General features: G+C 33.2%; 1 protein-coding gene across 1 annotated transcript in view; it reads left to right on the top strand.

Annotated features, from left to right (window-relative positions):
* The window catches only part of LOC149785986 (ectonucleotide pyrophosphatase/phosphodiesterase family member 5-like), a 32,060-nt gene extending 13,210 nt beyond the window's left edge, over nt 1-18,850 (top strand). The window contains exon 4 of the mRNA XM_089976252.1: nt 6,146-18,850. Coding sequence (XP_089832378.1) covers nt 6,146-6,351 — 206 coding nt within the window. The 3' untranslated portion in view covers nt 6,352-18,850. The remainder of the gene's footprint in view (nt 1-6,145) is intronic.
* Nucleotides 18,851-19,130: the final 280 nt, after the last annotated feature.

Genomic DNA, 19,130 nt, shown 5'->3' with positions numbered 1-19,130 from the left:
CACCATTAACTTAACTTTTGAAAACCCTAGTTTGGTTTCCATTTCAGCTGAGAACTCAACTTTTGAAAACCCTAGTTTGGTTTCCATTTCAGCTGAGAACTCAACTTTTGAAAACCCTAGTTTGGTTTCCATTTCAGCTAGGAGTACACCAGCTATCTAGTTTAAAATCTTTGCTGGATAAAGATACCTAAGTATACACATCATAGTACAATTAAATGTGTGATGTATATAGTTAGGTATCTTTATGTCTTATGGAAAATTCATTTCTTGACCAGAATGAATTGAAAAAAATATAGTTATTATTATTATTGTTGTTATTAATGTCATAATATCTAAAAATATTTAGACCCAAATTTTAAGTTCTTACTAAAACTAATACAAAAGTTTATATCCAATGTCCTTTTTTTAATGTCAAGATAGGCAGCTCCAGCTTAGGTAAATAATTAGAAATAATAATAGTTATATCACTTAGCTATGGTTCAAATGATTGTAATAATTGTTGGCTATTGTTCTACGGATTGTAATAATTGTTACATCATTTGGCTATTGTTCCATTGATTGTAGTACTTAAAACAATAGTCAAAAATCAGGGTTCCCAGGGACCTGAGCTTTCAGGTCAAATTTGCATGGAATTCAGAAAGGTTGCACCCTTTCTAACTTTAACATGGCCCCATGGTACATTTCATTTTTGCCCTCCCCCTTTTTTTATAAGCCAGTTTACAGAATTGGTAACGGTTGGACTTAAGTAAACAGATATGAAGCCTGTCTGAGTAATAAACAGGCAGTCAGTATCAATGTTATGTGACTAGCCCATTGAAGGTAACTTTGGTGTGATATCAAAGGTAACTCTGGTGTGATATCAAAGGTAACTCTGGTGTGATATCAAAGGCAACTCTGGTGTGATATCAAAGAAACTGATGTCTAATTGAGTGTATGCAGGAACATGCATTTGTTCAGCACATAATTGTTGCCCTATTTAATTAAATTGGTGATGACACAAATATAAATCATAAAAGAAATCGTCTTTTTAGACTGATTTTGGAGAATATTTATCAAATCATATATATGCCATAATCGTAATAGCTGCTGCAGAAGTACATGTGAATTGTACAGGGGCACTACAGTATCAATAGCGACTTTTTGAAAGAGTGCAGAAGAGTACATCAACTTCATAAAAATGAGTTGGCAAAATCTTTTTTAATTTTTCGGGGAAACCAAAAAGGACACTGTTGCCAACAAAAGGCCAAAATAATGGCTGTAAGTTCAGTGCCAAAAGCTTGTGTGAATTCATCTTGACAACAGTTCCCATGGCAGTCTCGGGCTATTTTGGTACCACACATGTGCCAAGATTAATTCATCTTTTCTATGGAACCCACATTATATCCCACCTTTATCCCTTTGGGTCATCTCTTACGGCATTTAAAGGTGTTTGCTAATCAATATATATATATAGATTGTTGCTTCGTGTATTTTTCATTCTGTCAATGTTTAATTTAATGATGGTAGTTTATGTGTATGTATATGGTACAGTGTAATGCCAGGTGCTTACTCATGTAGTTTATGTTTATGTATATGGTACAGTGTAATGCCAGGTGTTTACTCATGGTAGTTTATGTGTATGTATATGGTACAGTGTAATGCCAGGTGTTTACTTATGGTAGTTTATTTGTATGTATATGGTACAATGTAATACCAGGTGCTTACTCATGTAGTTTATGTTTATGTATATGGTACAGTGTAATGCCAGGTGTTTACTCATGGTAGTTTATGTGTATGTATATGGTACAATGTAATACCAGGTGCTTACTCATGTAGTTTATGTTTATGTATATGGTACAGTGTAATGCCAGGTGTTTACTCATGGTAGTTTATGTGTATGTATATGGTACAGTGTAATGCCAGGTGTTTACTTATGGTAGTTTATGTGTATGTATATGGTACAATGTAATGCCAGGTGCTTACTCATGTAGTTTATGTTTATGTATATGGTACAGTGTAATGCCAGGTGTTTACTCATGGTAGGTTACGTGTATGTATATGGTAGAGTGTAATGCCAGGTGCTTACTCATGTAGTTTATGTTTATGTATATGGTACAGTGTGATACCAGGTGCTTACTTGTGTAGTTTTGTTTTTGTGAATTGAGATGCTAGTTTGCATCATTCATGGAATTGAAACTAATTATTCGTGTGGTTTTTTATGCTATCAGGATATAAATAATAAATTTACTATTTACCTAACAGTATTTTCCTTTTAGTATAATAATGTAAATGGTTAATGATTTAACCCAGATATGTAATGAAATAATGATTATGTACTTTTCAATTTTCTTTCTTTCCTTTGGAAACTCAGGGACTCTCAGAAATAGGCTGGGGACTCCTGAGTTCCATGTGTGAAGAGTCTGGGATGACTCATTCTGAAATTCTGTTTAGAGCCCAGGAAAATACTTTCCAAGGAAATCACCTCTGTAAATCAGTATATCCTTATATATGTTCAGAATCCTCTAAATATTTAATATGTTTTGTTCAAGGTTAATTTCACTCTGTGTGTTAATCCATAAAATCTATATTTAGCCGATGCTGACCATGTTATGATCTTGACATTTACACTGGTCATAATCATCAAAGAAAAAAACTGAACTGCTGTGTGAAGCCCAAAAACTCTGTCACAACATTGTTGACTCTATTTCCCATAAACATCAGTGTGAATGATATAATATTAACCTTAGTGGTACATGTACTTTAGCCAACACTTCTTTCAGTGACAACCGCTACGGTGGCCTAGTGGTTAGAGCATCCGCCTCGGATGCGGAAGGTCGTGGGTTTGATCCTCAGCCAAGTCATACCAAAGACTTACAAAAATGGTACTAACAGCTGCCTCGCTTGGCGCTCAGCATTAAGAGGCTAGTGTTAGGACTGGTTGGTCTTGTGTCAGGATAATGTGACCGGGTGGGACATCATGCTACATGTCTGCAGCATGACGCCCCATAGTACTAATATTAGTACCCTTACTCATACCTCGTGGACAGGGTACTAACATGAGCATATACGTGTTAATGGAGCAAGCCGGTGTGAATCACACCCGGCACTCTTTTAGCCTAATAATAACAATTTAAACTTATTCCTTACATATAATCCAATAAATTGAGTAGTCCTCTTATTTAATACCGGAAGTATCGAAAATCATTGTAGAAATAATTGTAAAATCTCGTTTACCTTTTTTAGCCAATATTTTCGTTTAGACTGTCCGCCATATTATTTCAAATCATGATTACTTCCGTTCTCAGCCTCGTTTGTTTGTGTGCCATATAAGGACATTGACGCCTTATTTGAAAATGTAAACAAATCGTAGTAAAAATTTGGCACCGTTTGGGTCAGAAATTCTGCGTATTAAAAGTAAATATGTTTTATCAGCAACTTTGAAATTCCACCAAGAAGCGATTATTCGCCACTTGATTGATAATAATATAGTGTAGAATATCCAAAATATGGTCTGGCAAGCCTTACGTAGAAAAGGGGTCATGGCGAGAGTCTCGCGTTATCTGTCATGGCGGACAGGATAAGGTTAGAGTAACCATGCCAATTTATTTTATCATGTAAGGGCTTAATAAATTCAAAATAGCCAAACTTCTTTCACAACATGATTTTACTTATGTAGTTGATTTCTACGCTGTTTGTTTTTCTGACTTTAGTGATGATTTTTTTTGCTCCATTACATGATATGGAATCGGTTTGTAGCCTCAACCACAACAAATCAAGTTGAGGCTACGACATCGTAACTAGATGCCCCAGTGCTAGACATTACTATCAACTGTCACACTGCAGACATCGTAGCGATATGACTGAAAAATTGTTAAAGCTACGTTAAAAATCTAAATCACACACACACTCTTTCAGTAACAAAAACCATTCATCTGGAAACAAACATCAATAATCTAATTACTTACATTACCATGTGAATTAAATATTGGTTTTGGGCGCATATTAAAATAAAAAGTGTCTGCTTGTGAGGGATAATGTTCACAGTTTTGCACTAATATGCTGGCCACTGGTCACATTAGAGGAGTGGCCTTTCTTGAGGGGTACTTTTGAATACAAAATCATTGCCAAGGGAATCTGACCATAAAAAGTGGGTGGGGACCGTTCATGAGGGGACCACTTTGTTTAAAAAACCTATGAATAGCATCTCCAGAGTTATGTTCTGCCATCTGATCTTGTGTAAATTGATATTACTGTGTAAATTAATATTACTGTATAAATTAATGCATAACTGTGTAAAATGGTATGACTCTGTAAATTAGTATCACTGTATAAATTAATATCACTGTGTAAATTAATATCTGTATAAAAATATCACTCTAAATTAGTATCAGTGTAAATTAGTATCACAGTTAATATCACTGTGTAAATTAATATCTGTATAAAAATATCAGTGTAAATTAATATCACTGTGTAAATTAATATCTATATAAAATATCACTGTAAAATAATATCAGTGTAAATTAGTATCACTATTAATTAATATCACTGTAAATTATTATCACTGTGTAAATTAATATCTATAAAAGTATCACTGTGTGAATTAATATCACTGTGTAAATTGATATCTGTTTACAAATATCACTGTAAATTAATATCAGTGTAAAATGGTATTACTAAATTATTATCACTATTAATTAATATCACTTTGTAAATTAATATCATTGTGTAAATTAATATCACTTTGTAAATTAATATCAGTGTAAATTAGTGTCACTATGTAAATAGTATCAGTGTGTAAATTAATATATGTAAATTAGTATCACTATTAATTAATATCACTTTGTAAATTAATATCATTGTGTAAATTAATATCACTGTGTAAATTAATATCAGTGTAAATTAGTGTCACTATGTAAATTAGTATCAGTGTGTAAATTAGTATCAGTGTGTAGATTAATATTATTGTGTAAATTAATATTATTGTGTAAATTAATATCATTGTGTAAATTAATATCACTGTGGAAAATGGTTGATGTAAATTAATATCTCTGTAAATTAATATCAGTGTAAATTAGTATCACTGTGTAAATTAATATCATTGTGTAAATTAATATCACTGTAAATTAATATCAGTGTAAATTAATATCACTGTGGAAAATGGTATGATGTAAATTAATATCTCTGTGTAAATTAATATCACTGTAAATTAATATCACTGTGTAAATTAATATCAGTGTAAATATTATATCAGTGTAAATTAATATCACTGTGGAAAATGGTATGATGTAAATTAATATCTCTGTAAATTAATATCACTGTGTATATTAATATCATTGTGTAAATTAGTATCACTATTAATTAATATCATTGTGTAAATTAATATCATTGTGTAAATTAATATCAGTGTAAATTAATATCACTGTGGAAAACGGTATGATGTAACTTAATATCACTGTGTAAATTAATATCACTATGTAAATTAGTATTATGTTAATGCACCAAACCATCAGTAAGCTTGACATTGATAGGGCCCGGTCTTAACACTGATAGGGCCCCGTCTTGATACTGATAGGGCCCAGTCTTGATACTGATAGGGCCCAGTCTTGACACTGATAGGACCCAGTCTTGATACTGATAGGGCCCAGTCTTGATACTGATAGGGCCCAGTCTTGACACTGATAGGGCCCAGTCTTGACACTGATAGGACCCAGTCTTGATACTGATAGGGCCCAGTCTTGACACTGATAGGGCCCAGTCTTGATACTGATAGGGCCCAGTCTTGATACTGATAGGGCCCAGTCTTGACACTGATAGGACCCAGTCTTGATACTGATAGGGCTCAGTCTTGATACTGATAGGGCACAGCATTTAGTGTTACCCTTGTTTGTCCATCTGTTTTTCACCCAGTCATGAAATTGAAAGGGTACATAATATTTCTCTTACTTGTCTATTTGTCTCCCATGCAGCTTTCAGGCATGGTGGTGTGGCATCTGTATCAATGTGAATACACTTCTAGTTATTTGCTGGGTTTCTTAGTCTGTTTTTCAAGGAAAATGAGAATTACTTTAAATTTACTTTTGTTTGTAAACTTTAAGGTGTGAATACAGTTAATATAAAAAAAAATGCCATTTTCCATTCACTATCATAGATTGTCATTTTGTTTTAGATATGGTGATATTGCTTTTCTGTGGGCTGATTGGAGGAGTATACAGTGTGGCAGCTTGCAGAGTTCATCGCATCTACAAGCGACACAGGATCCAGTCCCACTCTCTGGTGGATTTTCCTGGCATTGTCCATTACACATCATCATTGGAAAATGGGGTAAAGGTTCCCCTAATGACAGATACATCAGATGATGACTTTGTTCATTGATATTACATGTACATTTCTTCGTGTTAGTTTTTCTGCTGGTTCGATCAAAGAAAATAATACTCCTTTATATTAGTGATTTTCACTGGTCCATCAGAATATGACAGCGACTTCCACTGGTCCATTACAAGAGAATTAAAGATTCTTATGTCAGGGATTTCTACTGGTCCATTACAAGAGAATTATAGATTCTTATGTCAGGGATTTCTACTGGTCCATTACAAGAGAATTATAGATTCTTATGTCAGGGATTTCTACTGGTCCATTACAAAAGAATTATAGATTCTTATGTCAGGGATTTCTACTGGTCCATTACAAAAGAATTATAGATTCTTATGTCAGGGATTTCTACTGGTCCATTACAAAAGAATTATAGATTCTTATGTCAGGGATTTCTACTGGTCCATTACAAAAGAATTATAGATTCTTATGTCAGGGATTTCTACTGGTCCATTACAAGAGAATTATAGATTCTTATGTCAGGGATTTCTACTGGTCCATTACAAAAGAATTATAGATTCTTATGTCAGGGATTTCTACTGGTCCATTACAAAAGAATTATAGATTCTTATGTCAGGGATTTCTACTGGTCCATTACAAGAGAATTATAGATTCTTATGTCAGGGATTTCTACTGGTCCATTACAAGAGAATTATAGATTCTTATGTCAGGGATTTCTACTGGTCCATTACAAAAGAATTATAGATTCTTATGTCAGGGATTTCTACTGGTCCATTACAAGAGAATTATAGATTCTTATGTCAGGGATTTCTACTGGTCCATTACAAGAGAATTATAGATTCTTATGTCAGGGATTTCTACTGGTCCATTACAAAAGAATTATAGATTCTTATGTCAGGGATTTCTACTGGTCCATTACAAAAGAATTATAGATTCTTATGTCAGGGATTTCTACTGGTCCATTACAAAAGAATTATAGATTCTTATGTCAGGGATTTCTACTGGTCCATTACAAGAGAATTATAGATTCTTATGTCAGGGATTTCTACTGGTCCATTACAAGAAAAATATAGGTCTTGTAATCAGGGATTTATTATTTGTGTTCTCATGAACAAAAACATACTTCAGTCCCATGCAAATGGACCCTAATCCCAACAAATTCAAAATTTTGTTGAATTTCCCCTTGTTTGAACAACTTTTTCCAAATAATTTTATTCTCAATTAATAAAACTATTTCCCAAAATAATGGTTCAAATTCTTATCTCAAGCATCCAATGGAAATCTGTGTGTATGGATGATTCTACTTTTCCTTTGAGATGATAGGTAATGGATCATAGAATAATAATAACTTTATAAGTAGAACTCACAACTAATTTTGTGGGGAGAAATTGTTATCCTTTTTCAGATAGAAGCCAAAAGTTTGTGTAAATACATAGATTTTCTTTTTCTTTCATGATCTTAACTATTTTTGTGTGAAATGATTTCTCAAGCACTTTTCCATCAAAATCAATCATGATTGAATTGAATGCAGGCCTCTGTCTCACTGACAGAGAAAAAATAATGTTGTATTTGCTGCTGAAGGGTATGTGTGTGTAATGCATTAATGTAATGAATAATGCTAAATGCTTTTATAAATATTCTAGCCATAATATGTTTAAGTATATGCTTGAACAAGACATTCTGGTAACCATTAAAATGTGTTGTATAACTATGTTATGTATATTATATATACAGTGTGACCATGCTCTGTTATAACATGGTCGTGGTGTGGCTCCCGAAATTTCACATGTATTTTTCTCATACATGAAAAAAAAAATCTTTCTTAAGAGTACCAACAAAACGTAAAAAGTTTATTATAATTTTGGGAAAGAGATTGCGTATGAACTATACAAGATCGTGGCATGGCTCCTTAAATTTTATATGTATTTGTCTCATACAGGAAAAACTACTTTTTTCTTCTTAAAAGTATGATAAATAACTTGTAAAAGGTTTATTATGGGAACACATAGGGCTTTGCCAATGTCGCAAACTTGGATTTTTTCCCCCTTATTGGTGGCAAATATGCCATTTGGCAATTTTTTTAGTGGCGACATTGTTAGCTGTTTAAACTTGTATATACAACCATTGGTTAGGAGTGGAGAAATTCAGAGGCCCCATGAAAGAAAAGCCACAGACTTAATATAAAATGCACTGAAATGTATCTGTTGTTACATAAACAAATTCTCTGTCCACATTGACAAGCAATCTGAACAGTGCATTGTTATATCAGTCTGCTTATGTTGTGAAATATCTGCTTTTTTTGTTGTTGACATTTCTGGGAACAGAAATCAGTGGATGAGGCATTATCTCATAATCTAACTTTCGTTGGATTTTTGGCCACTTGTTAGTAATTAATATATTTAGATGACTTAAAATTCCTCCTCTTTTCATTCAGAATTAAGTCATTCAAAACACTCACATTTTTTGTAATAATCCCTTTCATCAGGCCAGAACACTGGCATCTCTATCTTCTGTGGACCCTTTATTAAATTTCTGACACATGCGTGGAAGGCAGCATCACTCCGCTACCACAAATGTGAAGAAGGAAAAAAAAACATCTTACTTGTTGGTCTGTTCAATAGGCAGGGAGTAACAGTAACTAGAATAGACCAAACAACGGCCAATTCCTTTTTAAATATGTAGCCAGATAAAATAGTTTGCTGAAATTTCAAAGGAAACTGATTACCATTGAAGCACCGATTGTTATGAAAACGGAAACAAAAATCAGTCTCAATCATGCAATACAATTATTTGATGTTGCATCCACAATAAGAAAAGATCATTTCTTTGGTTCTTTTAAGCTTTCCTTTAGCTGTGACTTCAATAACACATGCACCCTTCATCAAAGAAAGCCAACTACAATCTTCAATAAAAACAAAGAACGTTTCTTCAAAGGAAGTCAGTACCAAACTTATATAAAAGCAATGGAATCTGATGGATTTTTGCACTTTTCAACATGACTGGAACACTTCAACTGTGCCGTGAAAGTTTCCTTTTTACGGAAAAGGTTTATGCTTATGAATGCTACCAATGGCAGCTTAAAATGCAAACTAACTTTTACCGACTTGTTACATACTGAAAAGTAACTGTCCTTCATCATTCGTTACATGATTGTGCTGTTTTTCCACTGAATTCAGACCTATATGACCTGTGACAAAATTATTGAATATTTTAAATCTCTGTGTGTGATATTTTCGACGGAATCACTTGTATTGTTTATTCATTGTATCTGATGAGATTTGTGGGTGAGTACACTGTGTTGATACTCTATTCATTCTATACATTAATCGTGTATATTTATTAACAGTATACTTGTGTATGTACCAATTTGTTGTTCTCTAAATAAAGTAAAATATTATATATGCCTTCTCTGTTTTCACTACAGGTGTATTTCTCATTTCTCTGGTGGCCTAGTGGTTAGAGCATCCACCTTGAATGCGGATAGTCGTGGGTTCGATCCCCAGCTGAGTCATACCAAAGACTTGTAAAAATTGTACTAACAGCTGCCTTGCTTGGCGCTCAGCATTAAGAGGTTAGTGTAAGGACTGATTGGCCTGGTGTCAGGAAAATGTGACTGGGTGGGACATCATGCTACAAGTCTGGCTGGCATAATGTCCCAATGCTAAACATCATAGCGATATGACTATAAAATTGTTAAAGCTACGTTAAAATTCCAAATCACACACACACACACACACATGTAATATGCATCAATTTAAGATGGTAGCTGTGCCGATGAAGCTTACCGCTCACATTTATTACACCACCATCACCCACCCCCCGCACATTTTTGGGGGTACATGCATCATTTTATTCAGCTAACTGACCTGGTTGCTTATAACATGGTCGGGTTCTATGGCTCCCAACTACAGTATTATAGCGGGCCATATATATATCTGTGTGTGTGCGCAGGTTTGAGTGTGTATGTAAATATATATAACTAAATAGGGTGGGTTGTTTGTGAGCAAAAAGGTCCTAACAAGTGGCAGCCATTTAGTAAATGATAATGACATGTATGAGGGTAAAAATCTCACATATATTCATGTGTGGTCATTATTCATGCATGGTCACTATTCGTGTGTGGTGACTGGTCACTATATATGCAAGGTCACTATTCAAGTGTGGTCACTTGATGTGTGTTTACTATTCATGCATGGTCACTATTCATGGCATAATAAAGATATAGCATGAAATAGTGACTATTATAATCCTGATCAAATGAGTGATCACAAATCGGACAGAGTCATTTGAGCTACCTCAAAATTGTATAGTAAGCTGTACTACAAGGAAAGCATTCTGTTAGCTGAGGGCTCAGGTGCAATTTTTATATTTGTAGCATCAACTAATAGTTTCCTTTCCTTAAAAGTGCAAAAAGAATGAAGAATTTTTAGACAGGATTGATTAATCTTGAGTCAGACTTAATTTTACAGTGTATTTGGTATCATAATATATATATATAGGAAAGGTAACTCCTTCATATTTAAGCAACCATTTCTGTTCAGAATGTTGTTGATATGCATAATTAAATATTGCAGTGGGCATAAAATTGTTCAAGTCATAATCATGTCTGACTTTAGTTTACCATAAGATGTGAGTAAACATTTACATATTTGAATGTGTTTATGTACATGTAAGTTTAGATCTCTTGTATTGATCAAATGTATGTACCTGTGATAGATTTGATTTAATGTATGTATCAATTGTGCAATCAATTTTTATAAAGGTGTATAATTTATATACTTGCTGATGGCCAATTGTAACAGTGTATAATTTATGTACTTGCTGATGGCCAATTGTAATAGTGTATAATGTATATACTTGCTGATAGCCAATTGTAACAGTGTATAATTTATGTACATGCTGATGGTCAATTGTAACAGTGTATAATTTATGTACTTGCTGATGGCCAATTGTAATAGTGTATAATGTATATACTTGCTGATAGCCAATTGTAACAGCGTATAATTTATGTACATGCTGATGGTCAATTGTAACAGTGTATAATTTATGTACTTGCTGATGGCCAGTTGTAACAGTGTATAATTTATGTACATGCTGATGGCCAATCAACAGAAGATAGATAAAGATCATATGTTCATCATTCCACATAAAGATTATCCTTGGTTGTGTCTGTCACTCCTTTATTGATAGCTTTCATTTATATTCCTGATTGGTTGCAGAAGATGGAAAATATCATAAGGTAAGGGAGCAGCCTATTGATTTGAGGGTCATGCCCTTGTACTGCCAGCCAATTGATTTGGAGGTCATGCCCTTCTACTGCCTGTGTAGATGACCATTAAATACAGTGTATGATATGCAATTCACATTACTCTTGTTTCCTTTTTTTTAATGTCATCTTACAGGTGAATTACACTAGATGTAATGACTGATTTATATTTGTGCTAGAAGATAGATTAAGCATTTACACCATGTTTATTGCTTAAAAGAACATTCATATTTAATAGTATGCCATTGGGATTCTTTTTCATGCTCTTATGTGAAAACAGTATTCCACCATTGAGATGAAAATGAAACCTTATATTTTGTGTAAATTGTTATGCTTTGATTTTCATTCATGTTGTACAATGCATATGAATAGTTGTTAACCCCATGCAGTGCTGGATTAGGGCCCTAACAGGGCTCGAATTTAACACAAATTTCTTTGTAGCCAGAAGGACTAGTATATTGAGAAATTTACTAGTCCTGTCAAATCTTTACTAGTCCTGTTCACAAAACAATCTCACACAGCTTTCATGTACGTTTACCGATTCAGTCTTAAAGTTCAAACAACCCGCAACAAAACTGGAGGTTTTCTGTGTTTGTTTTTGCAAACTGCATACACCAGTTACACCACATAACATTCCTTTCCTCGTCATAATTCAGCCATTCCCTGTCTTTTGTCCATTTCTTCTGAAATTTTCCATTATGCTTTTCCCTATCATAAGAATTATTCCTCATCATTCTCATTCAACTTATTTCCCGGTGGCTGAACACCTATCAAATGCCACATTTTGCCTGTCTTGTAAGGAGGGAATTGTGCCTTGTTTTGAAATACGAGATGTTATAGCATAGCTGACACAAATTATTTAAAGCAAGAAAAGGAATGGCACAGTATCCTTTATATAAGAAAGAGCAAGAAACACGTCTTTGCCCCCTCCCACAATTAAATGGCCTCTCCCTAACGAAGACTTAACTTCAGTGGATGTTTAGCATGATCAAAGCAGTGGCTATTGTAAACACTGTTATGAAATATTAGCATCAGAAGATAGTGTTAGTTTCAGCTTGTAAAAGGTGTGTTCCCATCAAACGAAGCCCTCTGACACTCGGTGCGTTGTATTTAACAGCTCCTTTTACGGTATCATAAGTCATAAGTTTGGTAATTGTTCCTAATTAATTGAACCTTGGTGTATTGTTGAAATTAATAATAAGGCGGAAAGTTTTCAAATCTTAGATGCCCATGCTCAGAGATTTTAATTCCCAACAAATATACGGCATTCTGCTTGGATATCTCCGTTTGTATTCAATTATTTGTTCAATCATCATAGAAAAAGTAGTTGTATGGAAAGGATGTGTCAATAACGTAATCATAAAAAATGGATCTAATTCTTATAATTATTTTGATGGAAATGTAAAATATGTAGTTTCCTGTTTGTGACTGTTGCAAGCGTTTGGGTAGCAAGCACAAAAAAAACGTGCGAACTAATTTCTTTGAATAGTTTTTGCTGTGTTCTTTTGTGTGGTATACTACTTTGTAGTTTGTTACTGTGGTCGTGTGAATAAAGTGTGATACCACATCATTTTTTCATTTAATTCGTTATCAAATTAATTAGGATCAATTACCAAACTTCCATTGTTAATGACAGGATCATAATTTGCGCTGTTAAGTGAAATGCACAAAATCGGATGGATTCTTGTTACAGAAACACACCTTTCCGAGGCAGAAATTGACTTCATCTTCTCATGCTAATATTTTATGACTGTTTACAATGGCCACTGCTCTGATTCTACAGAACATCTGCTAAGTCAAGTCTTTATTATGGTATGGTGTAAACAAACGCTGACTATTGATAACCAAAACTTACTAGCCCATCGGACTAGTCCGATAGGAAATCTGCTAGCCTCGGGCTAGTGGACTACCGCTAATTTCGAGCCCTGCCTAAGCACTGAAAATTTTGTGGTGCCCTTCCACTTTCTACAAAATATGAAACTAATAAAAACAATATTAGAAGCCAAAAAGGTGGGAAAATACCAGTGTTGCCATCATTTTAAATCAAAATACTCATACATGCAGATTGAAATGGTCATATATAATTCATTCGGTTTTGTCAACAATTAATTTGAATTGTTTCTGGTGTCCTAAGCATGTGCTTTGTATGCTTAATGGGTAATCACATGGAGATTATGATACATTACATACATGTAGACAATGGGGTGTGCATATGTAATATTAAATTCTTATCCGCTGTTGAAGCTAGACATATGAGATTTGGGTTTGTTATATTACTGTGGGTTAAAGCTAGACATGAGATTTGGGTTTGTTATATTACTGTGGGTTAAAGCTAGACATATGAGATTTGGGTTTGTTATATTACTGTGGGTTAAAGCTAAACAAATGAGATTTGAGTCAATTATATTACTGTGGGTTAAAGCTAGACAAATGAGATTTGGGTAAATTATATTACTTTGGGTGCAGACTGTGCCAGCGTTTTTGGAATTTGGATCACAGCCATTTAGGAGAGAGGTTGATAGAGGGGTTATGATTTTGCATAAGTTTCAAATAACTCTGGGCTTGTATGTCTCGCATATCTGAGAATTGACATATGTGATCAATGACCCATGTGTGATCACTGACCCATGTGTGATCACTGACCCATGTGAGGACATGTTTCAGTTTGGGACCCCTGGATGTTGTTCTGCAAAAGCTAATGCTCCCCCCCCCCATGTGTATGCATAATGCAGTACAAGCTAAAGCCCCCCCCATGTAGGTATAATGCAGTACATGCTAAAGCACCCCCCCCCCCATGTATGTGTCTAATGCAGTACAAGCTAATTGCCATCATTTTATTATTAATTGGATATTATGTGTCCCTCCAACCTGGTATTTGTTAATATTTCCACAATTCAACAGCATGTAATCTGTATAGAGAGTCTCACATTTTATAGGAATATATGTCATCTGATAAATCCAATGCATGTAAAAATATACATGTAATCCCATGCATGTAAAAATATACATGTAATCCTTCATTTGATTTTGATCTTATTGGGAATTCAGATGTATTTACATTCCATTCCAACTTTGAATTATATATATATTACTTGATGATTATCATGAAGTATACATATTACATGTTAATTGTCATGAATTATTACATGTTAATTGTCATGAATTATTACATGTTAATTGTCATGAATTATTACATGTTAATTGTCATGAATTATTACATGTTAATTGTCATGAATTATTTCATGTTAATTGTCATGAATTATTACATGTTAATTGTCATGAATTATTACATGTTAATTGTCATGAATTATTACATTAATTGTCATGAATTATTACATGTTAATTGTCATGAATTATTACATGTTAATTGTCATGAATTATTACATGGTGATTAACATAAATAATTACATGGTGATTTACATGAATTATATATCTTACTTCATGTTTGTCATGAGTTAGACATATTACAATACATATACCTATTACAGATGATTGGCATGAATTATACATGTTAATTGTCATGAATTATTACATGTTGTCAGGAATTATTACATGGCGATTGACATGAATTATAAATATTACTTCATGTTTGTCATGAGTTAGACATATACCTATTACAGATGATTGTCTTGATATATATATATATATATATATATATATATATATATATATATATATATATATATATATATAAACATGTTAATTGCCATTACTGATACATATTACATGATGATTGACATGAATTATTCACATTATGATATTAATTACATACATTACCTCATAATTGTCATGAATTATATGTATTACATCATGATTGTCATGAATTATGTATATTACATCATAATTGTCATCTCTCACCTCTGTCTGCACCGGTTCGAGTCTCAGATTCAGCCAGTGTGGGTATGTGAGAAAGCTTGCCAGTAGCTTCTCGTTGGTAAGTGGTTCTTTCCAGGGTTTTCCTGGGTTCTTCCTCCACCATTAATACTGGCTGCCATGTATAGCCTATCATGTGCTGAAAAATGGCGATAAACCCCACAACAACAACATCATAATTGTCATGAATTTTATATTCATCACATAGTTGATACAGTTTTCCTATTTATTGTTTCAATGAATATTTTGGTGCCAATTCTTTGACTCTAATCACGAATGGGAATTGGGTGAAAATGGTCTTATCTCTCTGAATTTGGCCAATTCATCCCCACAGGGATTTGTTATGTCCTTTATAACAGTATCCTCGTATGAAAAATGGCATAAAACCCCAAGACAAGAACAACAAGGAGAAGTATTGCTCAGTTGATAGTGGTTTTGTGGGGTTATGGTGTAACAGAGAATCCACACTAAATACAAGCCTGGTTTAAATGTTAAGTTTCAGAGGTAAATAAACTCATCTCTGTCTCCCAACTGACACAATTTTATCCACTGTATCCAACCACATTATATTTAAATTGTGATGCAAATCTGACAAAAAGAGGATTTTTTTAAACGTCTTCTGTACATTCTGCTGTTCTAATTTAAATACTGCAAATATCCAGTCACAAAAACATTACAGTTAATATGGGAATTTCTGCATCCAGTAATCCTCCACACAAATATTGCAACAGTGTAATCTTTAGTTGTGAAAGTGACATTTTAGGATAACATGGAATGACACTAACTGTGATTATGTACTGATTTTGTCTTGTAAAATGTTTTTTTTTTTTAATGGATGATGCTGATTGAATTATAGTTGGTAAGAAAAGTATAATCTACTTTTGCTATTTCAACTTTTTTGGGGACTATTTTTACGCACAACAAATGAAATGTGCAGTATCTGTGAGAATGCATGTAATTGTTCTTTTTTTCTCTCTCTAAATAATTTCCACTGAAATAAAAATTTATAAATAGAATCACAAATGAGTAATAATTAAATATTAAATTTATGAAACTCGCCAAGTCTCACAAAAAAAGCACATTATTCAACTCATTTCATAAATTCTATATTAAACCTATTTGATATCCTCTGTATTTTGCATCATGATTGTTATGAATTTGATATATACATGATGATTGTCATGAATTGACATATTACATCATGATTGTCATGACTTGATATATTACATCATGATTGTCATGAATTGACATATTACATCATGATTGTCATGACTTGATGTATTACATCATGATTGTCATGAATGTTATGTATTACAGAGGTTGCAGAAATGCTTAATGATGCGTATTTGAATGCCAGTTTTTGATCTGGAACACAGAAAATCACTTAGGTGGGATTCATCTGTACGTCTGTAATAGGTGTGCGGCAAAATTGAAAGATTTGCCATTCCTGCTTCAGCCACCTCCTTAGTGGGAAAATGTGTTGATAAATTAGCTGTGCTGATATTTACAATGACAAAATTCAGTGACTGAAAGACCCCTTGATACATACATGTTTCCATTTTATAAGAGTACATCAAAAAGAACATGATGCAATAGCTGGGCAGCAAGTTCAAAGACTTTGACTGGCTGCTGTGTGGTGGGAAAATGTGTTGATATTTACAGTGATTGAATTTAGAGGCAGAAAGACCCAGAGATGTACATGTGGTCATTCATAAGAGTACATCAAATGAGCACCTTTAGCTTTCATTATTGTGTTCATTTCCGAATGTAGCCAATTGTAAGAAAGTGTGTGATGCCTGGCTTAGTGTTTGGAATAAGACCTTTCCTTGGATTGACAAAATTCAGTCTCACTATTCAGGTGGCCTAGTGGTTAGAGCGTCCACCTCAGATATGGGAGGTTATGGGTTTGATCTCCAGCTGAGTCATGCTTGATGATTGTCATGAGTTTTACATATAAATGATTGTCATGAATTTTACATATAAGTGATGATTGTCATGAATTTTACGTATAAGTGATGATTGTCATGAATATTACATATAAGTGATGATTGTCATGAATTATACGCATAAGTGATGATTGTCATGAATTATGCGTATAAGTGATTGTCATGAATTTTACATATAAGTGATGATTGTCATGAATTATACGCATAAGCGATGATTGTCATGAATTATACGTATAAGCGATGATTGTCATGAATTATATACATAGGTGATGATTGTCATGAATTTATACATCATGATTGTCATGAATTATACACATACATGATTGTCATGAATTATACACATACATCATGATTGTCATGAATTATACACATACGTGATGATTGTCATGAATTATACACATACGTGATGATTGTCATGAATTATGCACATAGGTGATGATTGTCATGAATTATACACGTACATCATGATTGTCATGAATTATATAAATACATGATGTTTGTCATTATATTCTTTAATACCTGTGCTTGTCAGTCCTTAAATTTTATCACTCATTAAATAACCATTGTTTATTGAAGGTTAATTATGTCAGTTTGAACAACACTTGGATGTACAAATAGCTTTTGTGTTTGTCACATTCTTTCCTTCCCTCTCCCTAATTAGATTTATTTCTGCTTTTAAAAATCATTTTTTTTCATAAATACCATTATAAATAAGCTCCTGTTCAGTTTGTTTCTGATATTCTTTTATATCTTGGCATTAAGATTTGAAAATGAATTTCATTTGCCTGTATACATTGTAATAATAAAAAAGACTAAGGACCCAGTAATAGACTATTCAAGTAAGTAATCATGTATTTTGAAATCTAGGTAATTTAATTTTTTAATGCTGTTTTCATTATATAGTCCTCATTATTTTTGCTCCTTATATTTTACCAGTGTGACCCATCGGAGCTTAAGGAGGTTGAAGTATTTGTAAAAAATGCTTTATAGCTCGAAAGAAGATTCAGAGATGACACATTTTAGACAGTTTATTTTCAATTGCTTTTATATTACTGAAATTTAGTCATACAGTTTGGTAAATAAAGCATGCAAATATGTTCTTTTTCCACTAAGTTTAATGATCTAGCTTCATGCAGAAATTATTACCTTGTAAAATGTCGTACATAGGTAATGTCTTTTCTCATGTATTACATACTTATTACCATGTAAAATGCCTTACATAGGTAATGTTTTTTCTCTTGCATCACATATTTGTATTATAGCTTCATATTGTCATACAATATACAGGTGGTATTTTGCAGTTTAAATAGTTGTTTTTTTCTTTTTATAAATTTTGCATATTGTAAATAAATTTCATATTTGCTTTGTAGGAGTGCTGACTTTTGTTACATTCCATACATGAAACACATGATATTAAAGAGTACAGTAGCTTTTATTTAGAAAAGCAATGAAAGAAGATGTGTTGTTTTTCTTTTAGCTTGAATCTTTAGGTATATCTGCCAACATTACAGACATTTTGGGGGGTGGGGTGGATTAAAACTCAAAATCTGATTTATTTAGACCTGAAGGCATCAGCATATGTGACCTCCAAAAAGAGATTTACAGTTGAGTTTAAGCAACCTGGTTAAAAAAGTCTGTAAAAAAATGACTGATTTTCAGACTGAAATACAAGAAAATATGTTTGCTTTCAAGCATATATTTTAAAACAAAAAATAGTTGATTTGATACACTTAACG

The sequence above is a fragment of the Sinohyriopsis cumingii genome, chromosome 12, assembly GCF_028554795.1.
Source record: "Sinohyriopsis cumingii isolate HCF-2022 chromosome 12, ASM2855479v2, whole genome shotgun sequence".
Taxonomy (NCBI): Eukaryota; Metazoa; Mollusca; class Bivalvia; order Unionida; family Unionidae; genus Sinohyriopsis; species Sinohyriopsis cumingii.
The sequence above is the reverse complement of the archived record's forward strand: the minus strand, read 5'-3'. Positions and strand labels throughout refer to the sequence as shown.